General features: G+C 45.8%; 1 protein-coding gene across 6 annotated transcripts in view; it reads right to left on the bottom strand.

Annotated features, from left to right (window-relative positions):
* The window catches only part of PIKFYVE (phosphoinositide kinase, FYVE-type zinc finger containing), a 103,914-nt gene extending 78,348 nt beyond the window's left edge, over positions 1 to 25,566 (bottom strand). For 2 of the 6 annotated variants that reach the window (XM_084818997.1, XM_084819020.1), the window contains exons 1-3: positions 25,131 to 25,372; positions 11,285 to 11,466; positions 7,672 to 7,851 (exon numbers count right to left, since the gene is read on the bottom strand). In XM_084818997.1, the coding sequence (XP_084675123.1) occupies positions 7,672 to 7,851; positions 11,285 to 11,466; positions 25,131 to 25,228 (460 nt within the window). In that variant the 5' untranslated portion in view covers positions 25,229 to 25,372. The other 4 variants (XM_084819038.1, XM_084819030.1, XM_084819005.1 and 1 more) reach the window with 4 other exon arrangements.
* Between the last annotated feature and the right edge of the window lie 388 nt (positions 25,567 to 25,954).

Below are 25,954 nucleotides of genomic sequence, written 5' to 3'. Positions count from 1 at the left end.
AGACATGGCTGCAGACATGCTCATGTTGCATCCACCACAATGTCTACCGGATGCAGGGGGCGGGGGGAGCTGGACATTCTCCTGGAAGAAAATCCCAACTTCCCCAGGCCAACTGAAAAGGATGCAGTGCCTGCCCCAGCTAACAGCCAGATCAGCCACTTTACCTGATGAACCCTCACTCTAACACAGCCAATCTTTAATCAGGCACAGATCATCAGAAGAACTTTTGGCCATTTTATTGGGGAGAATTACTCCCACATAACTCATGCTCTGCCTCCCCACCCCCAAAACCACTCCTGCACACCAGGAGCATTGAACCTCTTGAAGCCTAATTCCATTTCGGATAAGCTCCTGGAGGCCACATTTCAGTGGTGGGCAGGGCCAACGGCAAAAGGGGCAGGGGCAAACAATGCCAGCATATTGTAACTGAAAGCTCTTACTGTCAGTAACTAAGCCTTAGGAGAAACATTTCAACCTTTTAGAATGGAGAACCACCTACACAAATGCCAGGAAACCACCAAACAATTGGCAGTTAGAAGAAAGGGCCATTTGAGGAACACTGGAAGACCGGGTTGGGACCCCAGGCAGGCTGGATTTGATCCGTGGGCCTGAAGTTCGACACTTCTGCTGTCCACCTTGGCTAAGAGCAACCACCGTAACGGCTCACTTCATGCCTGTTTCTTGAACAACCCTCCTAGCCCCTCTTACAGCCTAACAAAAGTTATTACTTCCACCCTTTGTTCTCCTTGCTAACCAGCATATTTTCTTAACGAACCAAAATGTGTGTGTCTTTATTGGATGAGTGGAGACATGTGGTGAGGGGTGGGAGTCAGCGATTGGTCCTCAGGAAGTTGGGTACCCACTTCAATTGTGTTCAGGAGCACTAGAGAGGCTGTTTGTGGGTTCAAACACATGCATGGCTTACAGCTAGGGAGTATGGCTTAATTACCATTAAGATGGTAATTCACAGACCAGAGGTCCTCTCTGGAGCCAGAAATGGAGGAAAGAACAATCTGGATTTTCTGGATAGTCTGGATAGTCTGATAGGAAAAAATGGCAAAAATCCATAAGTATAAATGTAAAAAAACCCAGTTATGCTTGGAAGGAGGCTGGTAGGCAACAATTGCTAAAGGCAGGGATGGGGTAGTTTCCCTCAGAACTTGGTGGTTGTGTCCCCAGTGGAGACATTTCACAAATCTCTTCACCTCTGATCAGTCAACCTTTGGAACTGCTAGCAATTTAAAAAAAAAGAACCCATGGAACTGCGGTGAGAGATTCTTTTTTTTGTTCAGGAGGATCAGGAGGAAAGGGTTAAGAAATAACGGCTGCAAGCCTCTGTAGGGCGCGCTTAAGAATGGGGGAAGAGAGGGCTGTGTTTGAGCTGGAGTGTACTGGGTGCTGCCAAAGATTGCTGAGAAGGAGAGTGTTTGTCCTCCCCACTGCATTCCTGCAACCAGCAGTAGAAAGAGAACTGATGATGCAGCCAGCATGTACCAGTCCTTGACCATCATAAAGGTGCTTGGGACAACTCCTGGGTATTTGCCAAGGAGATGGGAGGAACGTTCACCAACATTAAGTGAAAGAAACTCCAGTTTCTTTGTTCATCTGCGATCTGGTCCCGGCTTGTTCAAACACACCACATTTAAACCAAACATGGCTCAACATGGTCACTCTCTCCCCATACTCCTACTGAAGATGCAGTTCATGCAGCCCTGCTGCTCTCTATGGCGCAGCTCTCACTGAACAGGCCATACAAGTTCATGCTTTAGGTTGAGGCTCAGATGACTGGATGCCCCTTTATTAAAAATAACCAATTCCTTGCTAACTGAAAACTAGTATGTCAGGGAGAAAAAGAGTTCTGAGCCAACCTCCTCCCAACATGCCTGTTTTCTGTGTGAAAGGAATTTTGGTTTTGTATGTAGGCGCACCAGACATGTGGGGCCCCCACCTACAGTCTGAAGTGATGCAGTGCAGAAACAGATCTCCTTCGTGGTCTCGGATTTCTACAGCCTTCACAAACTGTGTTTGTGCTGCAGCCACACACACACACACACACACACACACAACGAACCTCTTGAGGGATCTGACAGGACTGACCAGATCTGGCTGTTTGGAGACAGGCCAGAGAAAACCCATGCAAAGTACACCTAAAGAGGAAGACATTACAAGACTATTGTTTAATGCGCAGGGAGAGAGCAAGTGAACTCAATGGGCTGCAAGAACCATTTGTGTTAAAATTATGGAGGCGGGGAGAGAAGAACACAGATACGCCACTCGTAGTTTCCCCATTTAACTTTCTCAAACCTTTAAGTGAGCATTTCATTCACCTTTACATTCCAAGAGACCCTTGAGTCAACAAAACTCAATTCCTGCGGACCCATTGAGTCTGGGGCAGTAGAGCAGGAATTCATCCAGAAGTTTGATTGTGTAACCCAGGGCTTAAACAGAGACTATGGGCTCCCATCGCATTGTAAAGACTGAGTGAGCGAGTGAATATTTTATCATTCGGTACCCTTTGTTGACTCTTAAAGAAGATCAAGTGTAATCACGGTGGTAATTGCCTTGTGCTGCTTGCTTCCAGCACTGCACTTTTAAAATCTGAAAAAGACACTTGTAAACTCTGGAAGTGTATCTTGTACTGAAGTCTCAACAGTGCAATTTAAATAATTTTGAATAACTTCCCACTCAGAGACCTCTTGCTCTCTCTGTTCTGAAAACACAGTCCTGCCCATGAGTACTGAAGGAACTCCTTCACTGCTTCCTATTTGGGATTAAGAACTCTGCTTTTAAAAAGGACAGACTCTAGAAAGATCTGTGCTGAGAGTTTAACTATTCTAGACAAAGAATGAAAACCAATACTTCTAAGTGACAAGAGTGCCCCACACTGGCTATTTGTCACTAGGGAAGCAAACTCTGATTTGGGTTTTCAATTTTTTTCAGCAATTGGTTATGTGTCTGGGACTAATCATCTGAAATGCTGAAAAAGCTAACTACTTTAGCATGGCAGCTTTCTCTAGTAAAGGTCAACAGAATGCTTTTGCCTGACTTCTTTTGTCCTAAATTTAACACGTTGCCCAGGGCTACTTCAATCAGGAAAGCAGCACAGGAGCATTTAAACGCCCTCCCCTGTGGCATTTATCCCAGTCTAGGTTGCCCCCAGTGAATATTTCCTCTGCGGAGAGAAAAAAGTAGAGACATGATACAGATGCCTGTATCCCACCACCACCACCCTGAGCAAAAAGCAGCTTGAGGGGGCAATCTAAACCAGGAACATGGCACAGAGGAAGAGATAAACGCCCCACCCGTCGTATTACTGTCCTGATCAAGTTAGCAGCTGCTCCCCTCCCCACTGCTGCGGGTGCACTTAGTTTAAAACAAATCAGGCAATCAACCACAATCTTCCAGCACAACACGTAGCTTGGCTCAGTGTTACTCTGATCTCTCAGTGAAAATAAGGTTGTCAGGCTCGGAACGAAGATGGCTCAGGACCCCTAAGAGAACAGAGGGCATTTCACTCCAAAGAACAGTTTGGACTTCAGCCTCGGGAACTGTTGAATTTTAACCTAGGTCGGTCACTGCCCCATTATGTGACCTTGGAATGCCAGCTGAATCTTGCACACCCAGGTCTTTTCTCAAATTCTGGAAGCAGCCCCAGGGACCAAGGAATATGCTTGCCCACATTAGGACTTGTTGTTGTTGTTGTTCAGTCGTGTCCGACTCTTCGTGACCCCATGGACCATAGCACGCCAGGCCTTCCTGTCCTGCGCTCCCTCCCGGAGCGTGCTCAAGTTCATATTCATCGCATCCGTGATGCTATCTAGCCATCTCATCCTCTGCCGTCCCCTTCTCCTTTTGCCTTCAGTCTTTCCCAGCATCAGGGTCTTTTCCAGGGAGTTTTCTCTTCACATTAGGTGGCCAAAATATTGGAGCTTCAGCTTCATTATCTGTCCTTCCAATGAGCACTCAGGGTTGATTTCCTTTAGAATGGACTGATTGGACCTCCTTGCAGTCCAGGGGACTCGTAAGAGTCTTCTCCAGCACCACAGTTCGAAAGCATCAATTCTTCGGCGCTCAGCCTTCCTTATAGTCCAGCTCTCACAGCCATACATTACTACTGGGAAAACCATAGCTTTGATTAGACGGACCTTTGTCGGCAAGGTGATGTCTCTGCTTCTTACTATGCTATCTAGGTTTGCCATAGCTTTCCCCCCAAGGAGCAAGCGTCTTTTAATTTCATGGCTACAGTCACCGTCTGCAGTGATCTTGGAGCCCAAGAAAGTAAAATCTGTCACTGCTTCCATTTCTTCCCCTTCTATATGCCAGGAAGTGATAGGGCCAGATGACATGATCTTCGTTTTTTTAATGTTGAGTTTCAAACCAGCTTTTGCACTCTCCTCTTTCACCCTCAACAAGAGGCTCTTGAGATCCTCTTCGCTTTCTGCCATTAGGGTGGTATCGTCTGCATATCGGAGGTTGTTGATAATTCTCCCGGCAATCTTAATTCCGACCTGTGATTCATCCAACCCGGCATTTCTCATGATGTACTCTGCATATAAGTTAAATAAGCAGGGTGACAATATGCAGCCTTGTCGTACTCCTTTCCCAATTTTGAACCAATCGGTTGTTCCATGTCTGGTTCTTACTGTTGCTTCTTGACCCTCGTACAGGTTTCTCAGGAGACAGGTAAGGTGGTCTGGTACTCCCATCACTTTAAGAATTTGCCACAGTTGGTTGTGATCCACACAATCAAAGGCTTCAGCGTAGTCAATGAAGCAGAAATAGACGTTTTTCTGGAATTCTCTTGCTTTCTCCATGATGCAGTGAATGTTGGCGATTTGATCTCTAGTTCCTCTGCCTCTTCGAAACCCAGCTTGTACTTCCGGTAGTTCTCGGTTCGCATACTGCTGAAGCCTAGCTTGTAGGATTTTGAGCAGAACCTTGCTGGCATGTGAAATGAGCGCAATTGTGCGGTAGTTTGAACACTCTTTGGCGTTGCCCTTCTTTGGAATTGGAATGTAAACTGACCTTTTCCAGTCTTGTGACCACTGTTGAGTGTTCCAGATTTGTTGGCATATTGAATGCAGCACTTTAACAGCATCATCTTTTAGGATTTTAAATAGCTCAGCTGGAATACTGTCATCTCCGCTAGCTTTGTTGTTACTAATGCTTCCTAAGGCCCACTTGACTTCACTCTCGAGGATGTCCGGCTCAAGTTCAGTGACCGCACTATCATGGCTATCAGGGACATTCAGATCTTTCCTGTATAGTTCTTCTGTGTATTCTTGCCACCTCTTCTTAATCTCATCTGCTTCTGTGAGGTCCCTGCCTTCTTTGTCCTTTATCATGCCCGTCTTTGCACAAAACGTTCCCTTGAGATCTCCAATTTTCTTGAAGAGATCTCTAGTCTTTCCCATTCTGTGGTTTTCCTCGATTTCTTTGCATTGTTCATTTAAGAAGGCCTTCTTGTCTCTCCTTGCTATTCTCTGGAACTCTGCATTCAGTTGGATATATCTTCCCCTTTCTCCCTTGCTTTTCGCTTCCCTTCTTTCGTGAGCTACTTGTAAAGCCTCATCAGACAGCCACTTGGCTTTCTTGCATTTCTTTTTCTTTGGGACGGATTTCGTTGCTGCCTCCTGAACAATGTTACGGACCTCCGTCCATAGTTCCTCAGGCACTCTGTCTATCAGGTCTAATCCCTGAAATCTATTCCTCACCTCCACTGTATATTCATCAGGGATATGATTTAGGTCATACCTGAACGGTTTAGTGGTTTTCCCGACGTTCTTCAATTTAAGCCGAAATTTTGCAAGAAGCAGCTCATGATCTGAGCCACAGTCAGCTCCAGGTCTTGTTTTTACTGACTGTATGGAGCTTCTCCATCTTTGGCTGCAAAGGACATAATCAATCTGATTTCGATATTGACCATCTGGTGACGTCCATGTGTAGAGTCGCCTCTTGTGCTGTTGGAAAAGAGTGTTTGCTATGATCAGCGTGTTCTCTTGGCAAAACTCTATTAGCTTTTGTCCTGCTTCATTTTGTACACCAAGGCCATGCCTGCCTGTTATCCCGGTGATTTCTTGACTTCCTACTTTAGCATTCCAATCCCCTATGATGAAGAGGACATCTTTTTTTGGTGTTAGTTCTAGAAGGTGTTGTAGGTCTTCATAGAACCGATCAACCTCAGCTTCTTCGGCCTCAGTGGTTGGGGCATAGACTTGAATTACTGTGATGTTGAATGGTTTGCCTTGGATTCGTACTGAGATCATTCTATCATTTTTAAGATTGTACCCCAGTACTGCTTTTCCCACCCTTTTGTTGACTATGAGTGCTACTCCATTTCTTCTAAGGGATTCTTGCCCACAATAGTAGATATGATGGTCACCTGAATTAAATTCGCCCATGCCTGTCCATTTTAGTTCGCTGATTCCCAAGATATCGATGTTCAATCTTGCCATCTCATGTTTGACCACCTCCAGCTTACCTTGATTCATTGATCTGACATTCCAGGTTCCTAAACAATATTGTTCTTTACAGCATCGGATTTTCTTTTCACCGCCAGACACATCCACAGCTGAGTGTCCTTTCGGCTTTGGCCCAGCCGCTTCACTCTTTCTGGCGCTACTTGGAAATACCCTCTGCTCTTCCCCAGTAGCATATTGGACACCTTCCGACCTGAGGGGCTCATCTTCCGGCGTCATATCTTTTAGCCTTGTGATACGTTCCATGGGGTTTTCTTGGCAAGAATACTGGAGTGGGTTGCCATTTCCTTCTCCAGTGGACCACATTTTGTCAGAACTCTCTGCCATGACCTGTCCGTCTTGGGTGGCCCTGCACGGCATAGCTTATGGCTTCACTGAGTTACGCAAGCCCCTTCGCCACAACAAGGCAGTGATCCATGAAGGGGCCACATTAGGACTACAGATCACTGAACGTAGGCCAGTCATTCATATAGCATTTGCTAACACTTTGTAATGGTCTCAGACCCAAAAGCCAGCATCCCCCTGTAGATAATTGGAGATGAGCAAAGGGCTGGATGTGCCCGATCTTGTCTGACCTCAGAAGCTAAGCAGGGTCAGCCCTGGTTAGTACTTGGATGGGAGACTGACTGCCTGGGAATCAGGCTTCCTGCACCCAGCAGGGGATTGGACTTGATGGTCTTGTAGGCCCCTTCCAACCCTATGATTCTATGAATATCAGCTTCTATGTTATAACAGGCCTTAATGTTATATAGAAATGTGCATCTACATGGCCAGTTTTTGCTCTACCCTGAGAAATAAGAAGCACTTGAGCACAGGACTTCAACAGGCACAGGTTTTAATGCTATCATCTGTCCAATTGCTCTCATGTACATACTTCCTCCCACACTTTCAACAGCCATCTCTCTAACAAAGGGAGGGGGCAAGAAAAAGGTGAACATCACATTTTAAGTTAAGCACATTATTAGAAAACCCATGCAGAGTAACAAAAGAAAGCAGCGGGGAACGTACGCAAGATTTCCTGCTTAAACGTATCCCAAATCACACAAAAACCCAGAGTTTTCAAGTTGCTAAATACAGGATGTTTGTCACAGGCACAGAGTATCTTTTGAGCTGAATATTTGGAAAATGTTGAAGCCACATAACAAAAAAATAAGGCACAGACATCACTGCTTTTCGAGCCCAGGCTTTTTACCTAATGATGCAGAAGATCTTCTCTCCCCAGAAGGCTGCGGTTTTTTGTAAGCTACGGGTGATGACCTTAGCGACTGTGACTGCAAGGAATGCTGCGGACTTGACCAATTTGCATTCAGTCTCTGCTGGTCGCCCTGCCCACTCTCCGCTCTCTCCACAGAGGATGCAAGTCGACCATCATCTAGAAAGAGCGGACATTAGTCTGATCAAGGTTCAGCAATGTGAACTGAAAAATAGCTACATTTTTCCATTACTCTGAAAGAAATCATTTTGTTCTCCATTTGTTCACACGTCAAGGATTTGAGATGGAGGCGAGTGAAGAGAGTCCCTGGACAAACTGGCCTTCTTACAATACTTGCACAGCACCTTCAGTTACGGAAGTGTAAACTATGACACTTCTTTAAACTTTGGTTTAAAAACCAGTGGGTTGTTGTGCACCAACAGGTGGCCGCCTGCAGCACACCCACCTCTGCAGCTTCCCCACACAACCCACGATCAACTCCTTTGTAGCTTGTGTAGCGTGATATGCGAACCCGGACCGATGGGTTGTTTAGGGGCCAAACAACCCAGAAGTCAAGCCAACAACAAACTATGATTCGCACATCACACCGCATAACCTATGAAGGAGCTAATCATGGAATGAGTGGTGAAGCAAAAGAAGTGCGTTTAAGCTGACGGGCTGTCGTTACATGTGAGCAGGGTCAATACCACAGTCTTAGATACGTAGAGCAAGCACAAAGGGAGCATGCTAGGGGGTGTTGCTACTACCCCTTAAACCTCCTCAAAACATCCCAACCACGTGAACAAATAAGACAACACTGATCACACTGATCTCTTAATCTTCCATAAACCTTACAATGTACGTGAACACAGAGAAGATTAAATCTTTGAACATGTAAAAGTTGGATCGGCTCCTTTCACACCTATGCCCTTGATGAACAAAACCTTAGACACAGATCATAGCAATAATAATTTTTAAGTGGTCAAATAATAAGTTAGAAGGTCATCCTTGCAGAAGCATAGCCATAGGAATACAAATAAAAATCTGATCAGTGAAAATCAGTTTTAAGGGGATGTTTGAATATGTCAGTGTTGTTTGTGCAATAATAATTGTTATTTGTTCAGCCACTGGCAGTTGTGTCTTAGAACATGACACATTGCATCTTCAGCTGCGCATGTCAACCTCTTAGCCTGGCTTGCCGTATAATCCGATACTTCTCAACCAAGAAGTCCCATTGAGTTCAACAGGACTTACTCCCAAGCAAATGTATAAAGGACTGCAGCCTCAACGTTTAAAGGCTTACATAAACACACACGTCTGCACGTGCGCAAGAAATTTAATTATTTGAAGGTTGCTTCTCTAGTACTATACTTATATATTGCAACGGTCACCACATCTCTCCCTAACACGAATGTTCCCTCGATGCAGAGTTCCCACATTATGTCACAGTGGAAGACTTAGATCTAAAGGAAGAGCGCTCTTGTAGCCCAATCTTCTGCATGCTTACTCAGAAATAAGGTGAGTTCGATGGGCTTACTTCCAGATAACTGAGGCTGCAAGCCTAAGATAAGTTATCTATCGCCACAAGTAACAGTGCTCAGGCGTACACTATTCACCCACATCTTTATTAGCAAAAGGGATCCAAGGAGAAGCTGAGCTCAGAATAAAAAAATGAAAAAGGATGCCAAAGAGGCAGCCCCCTCTCATGCTCATCCCAGCAATTAGCTCATATACTGATGGGGGAGAGGAGTGTACAACTACACACATTGCATCAGTTGAGGCTGCTGGGTCAGGACTCTGCCTTTCATATGGAGGGCTAGCCCCCACTTTGGGAAGCCAGCCCCATTGTTGCAGAGCCATGCTTCCAGAGCCTTCAGCAGGGCCATGCTATTCTACACAGCCTGCATAGCTACACATTCAAGTGTCGGTGGGATCACAGCCTACAAGCTATGCAGTGGAGCATTCGTATTTTTATTCATTGTTCTGTTGTTTGTATTTTATGGTTTTTAATGTATTGTACACTGCCCAGAGAGAACTTGGGTTATTGGGCAGATTAAAAGTAGAATAAAATAAACACATCCTTTGCTTCCGCACCTCGAGTTCTAACCCACCCTCCCAAAAAAGCATCTCACAATTAAAACACCATCACTGCCTTCAAATAGCAAACCATGAACTGTTAGCTTGGGGGGAATAAACACAACTTCTTTGTGATCTCCCACAATCCAGTGTTGTAGTCTTCTAGGCATTCCACTGCCCTGTCAGCTCAGTTTTGCCCATCCAATGAGTGAAATGCAGACATTTTTGTCAACTGGGCATTTCCTCTCCGCTCCTCATGCTGATTGTCATTGCTAGGGGCCCAAATGCAGGCCAGTTCTTCTCAGGATATTTTGGGCTTCCCAAAGTCCCTCTGCAGAGGATTTTAAAGCATGCTGCAAACACAAGGAGCCCTGCAACTCCATTTTTTCCCTTTCATTGGCTTGTTTCTCATGTTTACCTATGACAAGAATGACCACCACAGCCTGAAAGCTTACTGTTAATTGGTGAGGGTCATATTTGGATATAAAAGCACAAGTAGGCAACATGTGGCCTAGGAAACCATTTTTAAAAACATATTTGGGCTATTTTTAGCTTGTCTAACGAAGGTTCTTGAGGTAGCTTACAATGTAGAGCAAAAACATTAAATCACAATTACAATAAAAGGCAACAAATGAAAAAGAGGTAAAAATGTACCACTTAAAAACAGGAATACAAATACACAGCACTAAACCAATTTACAGCTCAATCCTATGCATATTTAGATGGGAAAAAAGTCCTACAACTTCCAGCATCCTCCAGCCAGCAATACTGGCTGGAGAATGCTGGGGGTTGTAGGACTTTTTTTCTGTCTATATTTGCATAGGATTGCACTCTTTAAAACAGAGTGGAAAGCACTCAGAGCTAAAATAATATTAGAACCACAACATAGCTTTAAAAGGCCAGGTAAATTAAAAATATATTTGCCTGGTGCTAAAATGATATAAGGTAGGTGCCTTAAATGTGGGGAAAGTATTCCATAACTGGAGGGCCACTCCCAAAATGGGCCTTGAATTCAATGCCATCCACTGTAGCTCGCTTGACAGGGGCACTCGTAGAAGGGCCTTAGATGATGATCAGGTAGGTACACATGGGAAGAGGCGATCCTTCAGGTCAAAAACCAGGACTTTAAATTTTGCGCCAAAACTGACTGGGAGTCAGTGGAGAAGGCAAAGCCCTGGCACAATGAGTTCATACACCCAGTCAGTGCATTTTGAGCCCTGTGCAGGGGAGCACAGGGGAGAGGAATCACCTGTAGATATTCTTTTCCCTGCCTCTTCCCAAAGCCACCAGTAGCCTCCAGGGGTGGGACCCAAACAGGGAGTCCAAACCTCCCCAGGCCAGATGGGAAACCTCCACAGGCCGGATTAGGCCCACGGGCCGGAGGTTCCCCATCCCTGGCTTAGTGTTACATGCGAATACAGCAAATGACAGGTAGTATTGACATGTTTATTGGATTGAGCAGACTGCGGCTACTTTTACCAGCAAGCCCTTACTCATAAAAAAAATAAAAACAGTACGAAAGACAATTAGCACTTACCTTTACTGAAACGAAAGAGATTTACAAAAGAACTGTAGGCAGATTTAAATGGAGGTTCATCCTGGTCAGGAGTCAAAGGTTTGAAGTGTGTAAGGTGAGAGGGACTCCCAGGAGAGTAGGGCAGATCATTCATGGAGTCCAGTGTCGGAGATGCCTTGTCATCTGTGGCCATTTCATGGATCCTAAGGAAATTGAATACACACAGGTAAAAATACTTTGTTCACTCGCTCCAAGGAAAAATAAGCCCCCTTCCAGATTTTAGCATCTCCTCCAAGCCAACGAGACAAGAAAGGCCAGGAATATTTGGCCTTTCCCAGTCTGAGCCATCTGCAGCATGAACCCAAACAGGGCCTTCTCTATTCCCATCACAGGGGAACAGATATTATTATTATTATTATATTTATTAATCGCCCATCTGGCTGGTCACCCCGCCACTCTGGGCGATGTACAGCATATAATAAAACAGTTTAAAACAATAAAATTCTACAATAAAAACATTTTCTAAAATACCCTAACCCACTCCAAATGCCTGCCTGAACAACCACGTTTTTAATGCACAGTGGAAGCTCATTGAAGAGGGGGCATGGCGGAGTTCCCTACGGAGGGAGTTCCACAGAGTGGGGGCCACCACAGAAAAGGCCCTCTCCCTCGTCCCCACCAGTCTAGCTGTCCTGGCTGATGAGACAGAGAGAAGGCCATCCGAGGCTGATCTTGTTAAGCGGCCTGTCTGGTGTTGCTGGAGGCGCTCTTTAAGATAGGCTGGGCTGGAACCATATAGGGTTTTAAAGGTCAAAACCAACACCTTGAATTTGGCCCGGAAAACAACTGGTAACCAGTGCAACTCCTTCAGCACTGGAGTGATGTGATCTCGCCGGCGGCTGCCTTTAATCAGGCGAGCCGCCGCGTTCTGTACCAGCTGCAGCTTCCGAACCGTCTTCAAGGGTAACCCCACGTAGAGCGCATTACAGTAGTCTAAACGAGAGGAGACCAGGACATGTACTACTGATGGGAGCAGATGGTCAGGAAGTAAGGGGCGCAGCCACCGTATCAGATGGAGTTGTCCAGCTCACAGCTGACACCTGAGCCTCCATGGACAGCTGGGAGTCCAAAATGACCCCCAGGCTGCGGACCTGGTCTTTCAAGGGTAGCCGTACCCCATTCAACACCAGGTCAACATCCCCCAGCCTCCTCTTGTCTCCCACCAAAAGTACCTCGGTCTTGTCAGGGTTCAGCTTCAGCTTATTCCTCCCCATCCAGCCACTCACCATCTCCAGACATTTGGACAGGGATTCTACGGCCAACCTTGGTGAAGATCTGAATGAGAGGTAGAGCTGCGTGTCATCCACATATTGATAACACCGCACCCCAAACCTCCTGATGATAGCCCCCAGCGGCTTCACATAGATGTTAAATAGCATCGGGGAGAGGATGAAACCCTGTGGCACCCCACAAGTGAGTGGCCACAGGTCCAAAACCTCCTCTCCCAGTGCTACCCTCTGGTACCTGCCGGAGAGGAAGGACCGGAACCACCGCAATACAGTGTCTCCAATGCCCAACCCCTCCAGGCGGTCCAGGAGGATACCGTGGTCAACGGTATCAAAAGCCGCTGAGAGGTCGAGGAGAACAAGGAAGGAGCATTCACCCCTATCCAGAGCCTTCCTCATATCATCCACCAAGGCGACCAAGGCCGTTTCTGTCCCATGCCCAAGCCTGAAGCCCGACTGAAATGAGTCTAGATAATCGGTTTCTTCCAAGTGTGCCTTCAACTGCACCGCCACCACCCGCTCAATCACCTTGCCCCAAAATGGCAGATTTGAGACTGGGCGAAAGTTGTTCAGAACTTGGGGATCCAAGGACGGCTTCTTTAAGAGCGGTCTTATCACTGCCTCCTTGTGGGCTGATGGCATCACTCCCTCCTCAAGGGAGGCGTTCACCACTGCCCTGATCCCCTCACCCAGTCTCTCTCTGCAGCCCATAATGAGCCAAGATGGGCAAGGATCAAGTAAGCAGGTGGTCGGCCTTACAGATGAAAGCACCTTGTCCACTTCATCAGAAGGAAGAAGCTGGAACCGATCCCACAAAACCAGTTTGCCACAGGCCGCCTCTTGCTCACTAACTGTATCCACACATATAGACACAGTATTACATGGTAAAGCACTGATCTGAAGAGGCAGGTTACACTGCTTCAACTTATCACATCACAATTACCAGTACATGAGAAATCCCACAAGCCAGACACTGCATCTGTCGGTGAAGCTGCTGCACCATATCTCCCTCACTCCCACCTGCTGCCCCTTGTCTATTATTTTGTTCAAAGAGTGAAGTTTACAGGCAGGCTGTAAAAGATTAGCATCCATATAACTTAGATTATTTCTTTTACTTTTATACTCCACCTTAGGAACAGAGCCATGTTCCATCCTCACAACAACCCAGTTAGGCAAGTTAGGCCAGTCCATCGACCAGTTTGGGTATAACATTCCTGACTTGCTAAGCCATAGTTAGCAAATCAGGAATTTATTTATTTTATTTATTTACAATATTTATATACCGCTCTACATCAAAGGTTTCAGAGCAGTTAACAGCAGAGATAAAATAAAACACCATGTTAAAACAGGAAAAACATTTTTTAAAAGACAAGTTCCAATAAGGCCGAATTTAATAAACCGCTGCTGGTCACTCAAGGAAGACCTCTCAAAATAACAATATTTTCAGGAGGCGCCAGAAGGAACACAACGTTTGTGCCTGCCTGACCTCCAAAGGCAGGGAGTTCCACAGGAAGGGGGCCACCACACTGAAGGCTCTTCCTGGTGGACTCCAACCGGGCCATGGGTCCATGTGGAACCACCAGGAACATGCCCTCTGATGACCTTAGTAACTGGGCAGGTTGGTAAGGAAGGAGGCACTCTCACAGGTATCCTGGTCCCAAGTTGTTCAAGGCTTTGTACATGAGTGTCAGGACTGCACATTCATCCCTCCCCCAGCTGTGGTGCTCTAATCCTGGTTACACTAGACCAGGGATGGGGAGAAGGTAGATCGCCAGATGTTTTACACTTCAACTCCCAGCATTTCTGACCACTAGCCATGTTGGCAGAGGCTTCTGGGAGTTGAAGTCCAAAACATCCAGAGATGGTTCTGCCTACCTTTGGCTTAGACTACAGTCTGCATTACTGGTATCATTGCAATGCTGAAACTGGTGCACAAAGGGGCAGGGGGAGATATGAGGGACAAGTGTGTGAGCCTAATGTGCATTCCTGGGTCCCTAAACACAGTTTAGCAAGCCAGAATCATTATATACAAAAAGACTCATCGGACCAGTTCGCACATTAACCCACGATTTAATTAACCCATGATTGCCTGGAACGTGCACTGCACATGAGCCCCTTCCATTTACTGTAAACAACCTCCAATCAACATGATGTGTGAACCCAGACGAATGGGTTATTTAAACGCTGTTTTTTTGCTCTTTAAAATGTTGTATTTATTTATTCCAACTGTTTTAATATTATTGTAAGCCACCCTGGGAGTGGCCACCACGCACACTGATGATCACATGCTTTCGACGATTACCAAAAACTTACTTGTTTATCTTGGCTTTTCCCAACCATTAACTTCTCTAAATGCTGTTATACTTTTAATGATGTATTGTTTGGTAATACGTTGTGAACTGCTTTGGGATTTTTAAAATGAGAACTGGCATACAAATGTTATAAAACAGATTGAATAATACACAGATGCCAGTACAGCAGACAGAGAAGGATCAGGTAGCCAGCTAAAACAGGTACAGAATACAACGCATGGCCATGTCAGATGTGAGAAACACACAAGAAATGGAGTGCATGGCTGAAGGCCCACGCAGGATTATTCCCTTTGAAAACAGGAACATCATGTCTGTAGAATCAAAGAGGAAGTACGAGAACTGGCTGATCCAGGAAAGCAAGTCTCTCTCATCGTAGTAAGGAAACAAGGCTTGTCAGTCAAGCACAGTGCTTGAACAATGTACCAAGCTACGCTGAGAAGCCCAGCTTGTAATCATCAAGGTAGGGCCAGGTTAGACACGATGGCAGCAGGCCCATTCCTTTAAACCCAGTGTCTAAAGCCCATTCCTTTAAACCCACTCCTTCAACCCAGGTGAAGCAGGGATGGGGTTGAATTTGTAGAGCAAAGGAAATGTGCACTTACTGCTGGGTTGCCCCTCTTCCCAGGTGAGCTCATTCCTGGTACCAGCAGCACTCAGCTGAAGAGAAAAGCGCCTGGGATGAGGGTGAAGAGAGGAACAAACTGTGGGGACTTAAGCTGCAGCAGCTGGAGAGGATTCAGCTCCCTCCCACCCACCTCTCCTGCTCTAAAAATGTCCCCGCCCTCCCTTGCTTCATACACGATTGGGACTCTTCTTACTTTCACTTCAGAAGTTCTAAGTACCCACACACTCAGCACTTGATCCAAAGCACCATGGGAAGGGGATGTGCGGGCCCTACATCTGGAACATTCAAACAGACCATTCAGGAGGAAGGGTACGCAATTCTCTTTCAGTGGTACATCTGTCCATTTTTAAAGTTCAGTGTGTCCACATGCAGCCACAAGGACAAGAGGCGGGGGTCCTGGAAGATATAAAAGGAATGAGGCCCCCTGCCATTTTCCTGAAAAGGTAGAGGATTGGGGCCTCTCAATTCCAAGCCATTGTACAGTCCAAGTGTGCATGCATGTTCCCTCATGCCTCCAGAAGCTGGAAGCCCTCAGCCTGTGCGTGCCTTTTTCTGACCCCAGTTTCCTTCCACGGTGTAATCCAGGAGCGGGCAACATGTGGTCTTCGTGCAGCAGCAAAATCATCGTGGGTTTGCTGCTGATTTCTGTGGCAAACCACTACAGAAGCCTCACGTGGCCCAAGTCTCAGTTGTTTGCAAGCAAGATTTGCCCACTTTAGGCTCACTTGCCAATGAAAATAGGCAGCAAACTGGCATGATTTCTCTCTTAGTTCTGCTTTGGAGTATAGTCAGTAGCAGCAGGAGGTCCAGGGAGGAGATTATTAATATTAAAATATTAATTTTTTCCTCAAATATTTCAGGGCAAATACTTGCAGCTTATTGGGACAAAAAATTAAGATGGGGTACTTTTTTAGTTTTGTTTACTAAATGCATGTAAAGTAAACATGCTAAATCATATCTACCAAGGGCAGGGGTGGGCAACTTGCTGCTCTCAAGATGTTTTGGCCTACAGCTCCCATCAGCTCTAACCAGCATAGCCAGTGGTGAGGAATGATGGGACTTGTTCCCTCCAAATGTTTTTCCCCTAAGAGTTGCCCACCCCTACCCTAGAACATCAGAACATTTTCCGAAGCAAACTCAAAATTTTCCTATGCAAATAAACCTAATTTGCATTGGAAATTTTTCCAATTCAACCTTTTCTGGAAAAGCCACATCACTGCTGTCAACACACAGAGCTACTGCCAAAAACTGCAGCCTTGCATTATGTTCTTCCCCCCATAACATGTTATAGAGCTTACCGCATGAACTGACATGATTACGCTGAACACCTCTCATCCCCGCTCCACAACACAACGTGATGATTCCAAGGCAGATAATGGGTGTGTGGAAGAGCTTGTCATGGGGCTGCTGCCAAAAATGGCAGCCCTATTTTTTTCTCATACTGTGGAGATTCACTCTTAATATTAGTCTCATCCCATTCACAGGGCATGATCAGTAAAGGATTCCCGTTTTTAAAGAGTCAAATCAACAAAACCTTGCAAATAAGTCTACAAGAGTTAGCAGACCACAATACTTGCCCACTTTTTATAAATACTAATTAGGTCATTTGTAGCCTTACAAGCTACAACAGCTTAAAAGAAGAGTCCATCCTTCAAAGTTTACAAAAACTTCCCTGCCCAATTTCCTAGAAGCAATTCTCACTCACCATGGGTTGCTTAGAATCCTGGGTTAAGAAAGAAAAAGGAAGGCAGAGGTTGACATTTGGCTATGGAAAAACAAAATATGCCAACTATACTGGTTCAGGAAGGAGCGTAAGGAAAAAAATATATCACGGAATGAGTTCATTTTAGGGAGACAGCTATTGAACCTGTCTGCCCAGTGTGGCAGTTCAATTCAAAGGCAGAAAGATTCCAAAAATGCTTCCTTCCTTCTGCCCCCTGGGAACAACCAATGGGCCTCACTCCCCACCACCACCGGTGTTAGTGAGGCAGTCAGGGAGGAACATGACTCAAATCAGGCAACAGGAAGGCCTCTGGTTTGCAATCAGACTAGATTGTGGCAAAAAATCAAGTCTTAAGCAGCTTTTGATTATAGAAATGTATCCAGCCCCTTGTCCTACATCTAAGCAACCTGCACAGATTTCTCCCAGCAACCAAGGCAAAGCTATATTATGCAACAGAGCCAGTAATCCAAACCAGGTAGAAGACAAATGTAGGTTTATTACATTCTAAAATCATTAAAGGCAGCTCTGCAAACACCAGATAAACCAGAAAGCATTAGACCAAAGCAATCTGCTCCACACGTTTTGTATTTTAAGAGGTGAAATCATCTATTTCAACAGGCATTCATCCAACACTTCAGTATTGATGCTTGGCACACTTCACCAGAGGTTCTGTCTGCTTACGTCACAAACGTGAAACCACCGAACACAATGTGCCACCGTCTGCCCCCAACTGCTTGCTTCTCACAGCAACCTGCTTACCTTGGTCTCTTCTTTGATTCAGGTAACGGACAACAGGTTCAAGATAAACAAAAGGTACTTCATCATGCAACATATAATTAGCTTATGGAATTCATTGCCATATATTGTAATGGCGACTCGCAAGGATGGCTTTAGGAATCATTACCCATATATTTATCAGGATCTATTAGCCATAATAGCCAGACACAGATTCTCCATATTCAAAAGGCAGTGACATTCTGAATACCAGATGCTGCAGGATGAACAGGGCCAGCGACCTCTGCCAGACCCTTGCTTATGAGCTTCCTGTGGCATCTAGCTGGCTAGTGCCAGACACAGAGCACTAGCTTGGTGGCCCTTGGGTCTAACTCATGACGGCGATTCTTACATTCTTGGAGAGCATTATCTGCTCTTCTCCAACACCACTGCATTTCTGTACACAGCTTGTTCCCAGGCTATTAGCAGCACATTCAGACAGGCATAAGAAATTCCCTACCCAGCAATGCTTCTAAAGCAGGCGCTCTTAAGAAAGAACCTTCTCAGCAGATCCCGAGAGAGTCACTACACACAATACTGACATGTACACCTAGATATCTGAAGTCTAGATGCAATAAATACCCTGTGACCAATACACATATTGTACAAATCCATCGGTATGAGAATCAGTTACAGCTCCCAATTACCTGCTCATTGTCAAGTCCAGATTTGCCTCTCTGGGTGTGTAATATGGCCATAAAACATGGCAAAAGAAGAAAATACTCAACAGATGAGATCACAGGTAGACAAACTGTGTTCCTCCCAATGTACTGGGCCACAGCTCTCATAATCCTTCACCACTGCTCATGCTGGCTGGGGTTTATGGGAGATGTAGTACAAAAATCTGGAGAGCTCCAGGTTGCTTACCCTTGGATTAGATGACTGCTGAATACTGCCCTATAGTTGCTGGATAAAAACATAAGAGATTAGCAAGTGGAACCAGTAACCTCTGTATCAAGTTAGACAAATAGTAGTTAAAGGGTGGATTTGTTTCGGCTCTAAATTCATATATGAGACACACAGTGGCCAGATGGATAGAAGAACAGGCTCCTGTGCCTTTAATAATTGTGTAGATGAAGGAGTTTCAGCAAATGCTGCTCAAAAAATGCCAGCAACAATTCAGAAGTCCCCTTATTACACTTATATCACACCTTTCTTCCTTCAATCATGCAAATTGGATCTCAAGATAGCATACTTCTGGTTCCCAAGCAGTCTTTCATCCAAGAATTAACCAGATCCAGCCCTGCTTAGTGTCAGCAACTTTTCTTCATGGCCTACGTCACTTTGTATCTGGACACCCAACGAGCAAGTATGCCAGAAGAGTCAATTTTAACCTAGACGGTTTTCTAAGAAGACAGAATCAGGTCGGATCCCCACAATACTCAATCCAGAGTTATTTTTAAAGCATGTGATCATGCCCATCCCTCTTAACTGCTAGTGCCATTATTATATATTCTGTATTAAAGAAGGCTGTCAACTTTATTAGAGACGGTATCCAACACTGCTTGTGTCCTAGCAGTGCTAGTGCAATGGAGAGCCAGCAGTCCTGAAAACAAGTGGAAACAAAGCAAAAGGCTCATTTCCAGAACAGGGCAGGTTAGCGGCACTCATGGAAGGGAGCTCCACTGACCTGTTCTAGAAACAAATGTTTCAGCTCATTTCCAAGGTTGTTTTAAGAAGCACTGGCGTGCTCACGCTGGGTCCCATGGGCGCAAGAGAAAGAGTGGAGGCTCAGCAGCAGTGCTGGACACTGCCTAAGGTTTCCAGCCAATTTAACTGTCTGATCTCAATGGGTTAATCAATTACGATATTACTCTGAATACAAATAATACTGTAATGATGTTTAAAGATATGGTTCTCTTGACTAAAGAAGCCACTCACAGTGGGCAATCATCTTAATGTTGTTGTCTGAACTAACATACCTATTGATTTATTGATTAACACTATTTATATACTGCTTCTCATTTGAAACAAATCCCGATACGCTTTACAAAAGAATAAAAATAAAACAAAAACAAAAACAAACAAACCCAGACCACATACGCAACAGTATCATGAGGCTACAAACCTACATAACAATGCCATCAGCTCTTGGTCTCCTCTCACAGGTTAAAGCTGCAAAGCAGCTCATGTTAAAATTCAGTGTTAATCTGATTAATTGATTACTCACAATAACAGATAACCAAAACTGGAAGGATTAATGAGACTTGTGGCTGTTCTGCCAGTGGTACAAGCGCTACAAGCAATATTGCTCTAAGGCTTAGAATCTAATGGCTGTCGATTAAAGAAGGGTGACAACACTATCCTTTTGAGACGGAAAAATTGTGTGTGTGTTTTGGAGAGGGGTAAGGAAGAGAGAAACGTGTATAGGATTGCACCCTGAAAAGTTAAGCTACTCCATCCAACACCAGTCCCTTCCATGAAATGGTGCTGTCAAATGTAGTCATGAGAATTTAATTTTTTTTAAAAAAGTTAAAGACAGCAATAATTGTAGTAACTTTTGTTCCAAGCAAGCATTTCATTTCCTTTCTTGCTACAGCTTCCTAAATAAGTGGGTCACAAGGCACTACCTGAATATATTGAAGAACAACAGCAAGATGAGGCAGTGGGAAATACTGAGGTGAAGAAAAATGGAGTAGAGGATACTCCTTGGAAAAGGGTGACAGGAGAAGGAGAACTAGACGCCACTCTGCACTAGTGGAAGCAGTGGAGCTGTGGAATCGATTCCAGGTACTTGCGGATGAGACTGGAGGACAGCCTGCAGAGGAAGAATCACAGGGGAACCTGCATGAGAGTGAGCAAGAGGATGAAGGTCAGTCAAACAGAGGCGATGAAACCCAGGCCTACAAGAAGAAGAAGAGAAGAGTGGTAGTAGTGGGAGACTCCTTGCTGCGTGGGATCGAGACCCAAGTATGTCGCGAAGACCCATAGACTCGCCAGGTATGTTGTCTCCCGGGAGGACGGATTAAAGACGTGACTGAAAGGTTGCCTGCACTCATAAAGCCCACTGACACTGTATCCCTTTCTTCTCATCCATGTGGGAACAAACGATACCGCCAGGCGGAGCTATGAAGAAATCACGTCAGACTTTGAAGCTCTGGGAAGGAAACTCAAGAACTTTGGGGCCCAGATAGTTTTCTCATCCATCCTTCCAGTAGTTAGAAGAGGGATAGAAATGGAACGAAAAATACTCAGGGTGAATGACTGGCTACGAAGGTGGTGCCGACGAGACAGATTTGGATTCTGGGACCACGGGTTATACTTCCTGGAAGATGGGCTGTTGGCAAGGGATGGGTTTCACCTCACAAAGGATGGGAAGAATGTGTTTGGCCACAGCATGAAGAACTTCATCAGGAGGGCTTTAAACTGAATCCTACGGGGAAGGGAGATGTAATGTTGGGGGTAACAATGGACGTAGGCGCATGCACTGCAACGGAGAGAACAGCTCTGATAGCGCCCAATAATAGTCTTCAGACACATGTAGGAAGAAAGCCAGACTATGAAGCACATGGTCTTTGACGTCTATATACTAATGCCCAGAGTATGGGAAACAAACAGAACAAACTTGAACGCTTAATACAGGAGGGAAATTATGACTTGATAGGTATAACTGAGACTTGGTGGGATGACTCTCATGACTGGAATACTGCAATTGAAGGATATAACCTGTTGAAAAAGAACAGGAGGAACAGAAAGGGAGGTGGGGTTGCACTGTATGTGAAAAACACATATCTCTGCACAGAAATACAGGAGGAGGAGCTTCGTAGCCCCATCGAGAGCATCTGGATCAAAATAAATGGAGCAAAGAATAAAGGGAACCTGATGGTCAGAATCTACTACCGGCCACCCAATCAAGGAGAAGACGAGGATGAAACTTTTGAAAAGCAAATAGCCAAAGTTTTAAGGAAGCATGATGTAGTAGTAATGGGGGACTTCAATTTCTCCGATATTTGTTGGGAGACAAATTCTGCAAAACATGGCCCCTCCAGGAAATTCCTGACTTGTGTGGCGGATAACTTCCTCCTACAGAAAGTAAAGGAAGGAACTAGAGGATCAGCTATCCTTGACTTGATCCTAACCAAAAGAGATGACTTAGTGGATAAAGTAGCAGTTACAGGAACTCTGGGGGAAAGCGACCATTTTGTACTTGAGTTTTTGGTTCTAAGGGAAGCAAAAGCCGAGCGTAGTCAAATGCGTACCCTGGATTTTAGGAAAGCTGATTTTAATAAACTCAGAACAATGATCAGTAAGGTCCCATGGCAAGCAACGCTAAAGAGAAAAGGAGTCCAAGATGGGTGGGAGCTTTTAAAAAAGGAAATTCTCAAGGCACAATCACAAACAATTCCAACAAGAAGAAAAGTTGGAAGACAACAGAAGAAGCCAATGTGGCTTCACAAAAAGCTTAGGGATGACCTGAAAACAAAAAAGGACACATATAGGAAGTGGAAAGAAGGCCAAGTAACAAAGGAAGAGTACAGGCAGGTAGCACGGAATTGCAGGGATGGTGTCAGGAAGGCTAAAGCTGAGAACGAGCTGAGGTTAGTGAGGGATGCTAAAAACAACAAAAAGGCTTTCTTCAGCTACATGCATAGTAAAAGGCAGAGGAAAGAAATGGTGGTTCAGCTATTAAATAAGGATGGCAAAATGATAACAGATGACAAAGAAAAGGCAGAGGTGCTCAATTCCTACTTTGGCTCAGTCTTCTCCCAAAAGAGGGTCTATGACCCCCCTGGCAAAGGCGAAGTACAGGCTGAAGGGGCAGGATTGCAGCTTGAGATCGATAGGCATATGGTCAAGGAACACCTAGTTACTCTGAATGAGTTCAAATCTCCAGGGCCAGATGAACTGCATCCTAGCGTAATAAAGGAACTGGCAGAAGAACTCTCAGAACCACTGTCTATTCTCTTTGAGAAATCCTGGAGGACGGGTGAAGTGCCAGATGACTGGAGGAGGGCTAATGTCATCCCTATCTTCAAAAAGGGTAAAAAGGAGGAACCTGGGAACTACAGACCAGTCAGTCTGACATCAATCCCTGGGAAAATTCTGGAGCAGATCATAAAGCAATCCATCTGGAAGCACCTTGAAAACAATGCAGTGATTACTCGAAGCCAACATGGATTTGTCAAGAACAAGTCCTGCCAGACAAATCTGATCTCATTTTTGGATCAAGTAACCTCCCTTGTAGACTGTGGGAATGCTGTAGACATCATATACCTCGACTTCAGCAAAGCTGTCGACAAAGTGCCCCATGATATCCTGATGAGCAAACTAGCTCAAAGTGGGCTAGATGAAACAATGATCCGGTGGATCCACAGTTGGCTACAGAATTGGACTCAAAGACTGCTTATCAATGGGACCTTCTCAAACTGGGGAGAGGTAACGAGTGGGGTACTGCAGGGCTCAGTCCTGGGCCCAGTGTTCTTCAACATTTTTATTAATGACTTGGAGGAGGAGGTGCAGGGAGTGTCAGATTTGCAGATGACACAAAATTGGACGGGATAGCTAATACTTTGGAAGACAGAAACAAAATCCAAAGTGATCTGGATAGACTGGAGTGCTGGGCAGAAAACAACAGAATGACATTTAATAGGGATAAATGCCAAGTTCTGCACCTAGGAAAAAGAAACTAAATGCACAGTTACAAGATGGGGGATACGTGGCTCAACAACACTACAAGTGAGAAGGGCCTTGGAATTGTTGTCGATCACAAGCTGAATATGAGCCAACAATGTGATGTGGCTGCAAAAAAGGCAAATGCTAATTTGGGCTGCATTCATAGAAGCATAGCTTCTAAATCCCGGGAAGTACTAGTTCCCCTCTACTCAGTGCTGGTTAGGCCTCATCTGGAGTACTGTGTCCAGTTCTGGGCACCACACTTTAAGAAGGATGCAGACAAACTGTAGAGGGTTCAGAGGACGGCAACCAAGATGATCAGGGGACTGGAAACAAAGCCCTATGAAGAGAGACTGAAAGAACTGGGCATGTTTAGCCTTGAGAGGAGAAGACTAAGGGGAGATACGATAGCACTCTTCAAGTACTTGAAAGGTTGTCACAGAGAAGAAGGCCAGGATCTCTTCTTGATCATCCCAGAGTGCAGGACACGGAATAATGGGCTCAAGTTACAGGAAGCCAGATTCCGGCTGAACATCAGGAAAACTTCCTGACTGTTACAGCAATACAACAATGGAACCAATTACCTGGGGAGGTGGTGGGCTCTCCCACACTGGAGGCGTTCAAGACGAGGCTGGACAGCCATCTGTCAGGGATGCTCTGACTTGGATTCCTGCACTGAGCAGGGGGTTGGAATTGATGGCCTTGTAGGCCCCTTCCAACTCTACTATTCTATGATTCTATGATTAAAACTATCTGTTCAAAGGGGAAAGACTCTGACACATTTCTCTACGTAAGAGTATTCTAGCCTTGCAACTTAAAACCAGCTACTGTCTTGAGGATAGGTCCAATAAGTTAAATGATCTAAAACTGCTTCAATATTTTAAGTCCTAGCAATGCTGGTTCATATTGCTCATCCCATGTTTTAAAACAGAGTGCCCCCGCAATGCTACCCACCACCACAGAAGCATCACATAATAATGCGTCGTGGAGGGAGTGTGGTGAGGAGAAAGTAGGTCTCCATATGTTTTGGACCATCCCCCAGCATTCCTGACCAGTGGCCATGACTTCTGCTAGTTGAAGCCCAAAGCATTGGGAGATCTACCCTCTGCCCACTCGTGGTGTAGAGGAAGGAACTGAAGAAGGAGCAGCTTATCACACAAGGGCAAAAAATCCCACACTTACCCAAAGTTCCCTTGGCTACACAGCCTCTAAGGGAACACAATCCTCTCCTCCTTTGTACCTGCTCACCCTAATACGAGAGTGTTGTGAAAGTGCAGAAAGCAAGGACTGTACAACACGACATTGAGGTACATCACTATCGTTCCAGGTTTAAAGACAGGGACACACACATATATACTGCACCTCACACACACACACCAGTGTGTAACACAGAGATGACAAGACTTGAACGCTGGTCCACCCCAAATCCCAAAGCTGACCCACCAGACCACACCCAGCTGTTGACGGGATGAACAAATTGAGGAAATAAAAGGATGTTTTTAAAAGGCTTGTAAGCACTGTAGAAAAGCGTTACCCAGTGTATTGCGATCCATATCCTGATCCTGTTGTACTTAGAAGTTCAGCCCCACTGAACTCGGTGGAACTCACAAAGGTACATAAACTTAAGACCATGACTTAAAGCCCCTCCGGGCCTCATTCCCGCGCCAGAAGACCCGAGACCCATTTGCCAGGAAGGGAAATAGGATTATTAATTCGCACTGTGCCCGCCCTGTTGGTTCCTCCTTCCCTGCGGCATCCCAGACCCCGAAAGACCCTTCCGTCTTGCCCCACCTGCTCCGTAAGGGCAGCGATCCCCCGCTCCAGGAGGCAGCGAGACCCGGGGGAGGCGGGGCGGGCGGGGAGAGAGAGGATGCCCGGCGAGAGAAGCACCTGACTCGGCTTGGACGCGCTTCCTCCTCGGCATCCGCTTCCTGTCTCCACGCCCGGGCAGGCGGCTCGCGGGCAGGCGGGCGGGGGGAGGAGGAGCTCCCGCCGCCGCCGGCCTTCCGCAGGCGGCGCAGTCGATGTCAGAAAAACAGAGCGAGAGGCACAAAACGCGCTAGACGCGCAGGCCCCGCGATCGTTTCCCGACGCTGTCGAAACGTATACGGGGAACCCCAGGGCCCATGTCTCACGCTGAGATGGTCAACCCGGCTCGGGTGTTTCCTGCTTCAGACCGCACGGGGGGCTCGTGTGACTGCACGCTCATCCGCACGATGCGTGCCCAACACCTACAAAAGCGGCGTGTCACGGAGAAGACTCTGACATCCAGCTATACACGTGGAAGGGTGTCTTGTTCTTTCACGTGAGCCGCCACCTGCAATCTGAAGCGGTACAGCCCAGACCCAGGTTTCGCTT

This window comes from Heloderma suspectum, chromosome 1, assembly GCF_057233095.1.
Source record: "Heloderma suspectum isolate Gila_16-S chromosome 1, 16-S_ref, whole genome shotgun sequence".
Lineage (NCBI taxonomy): Eukaryota > Metazoa > Chordata > Lepidosauria > Squamata > Helodermatidae > Heloderma > Heloderma suspectum.
The sequence above is the reverse complement of the archived record's forward strand: the minus strand, read 5'-3'. Positions and strand labels throughout refer to the sequence as shown.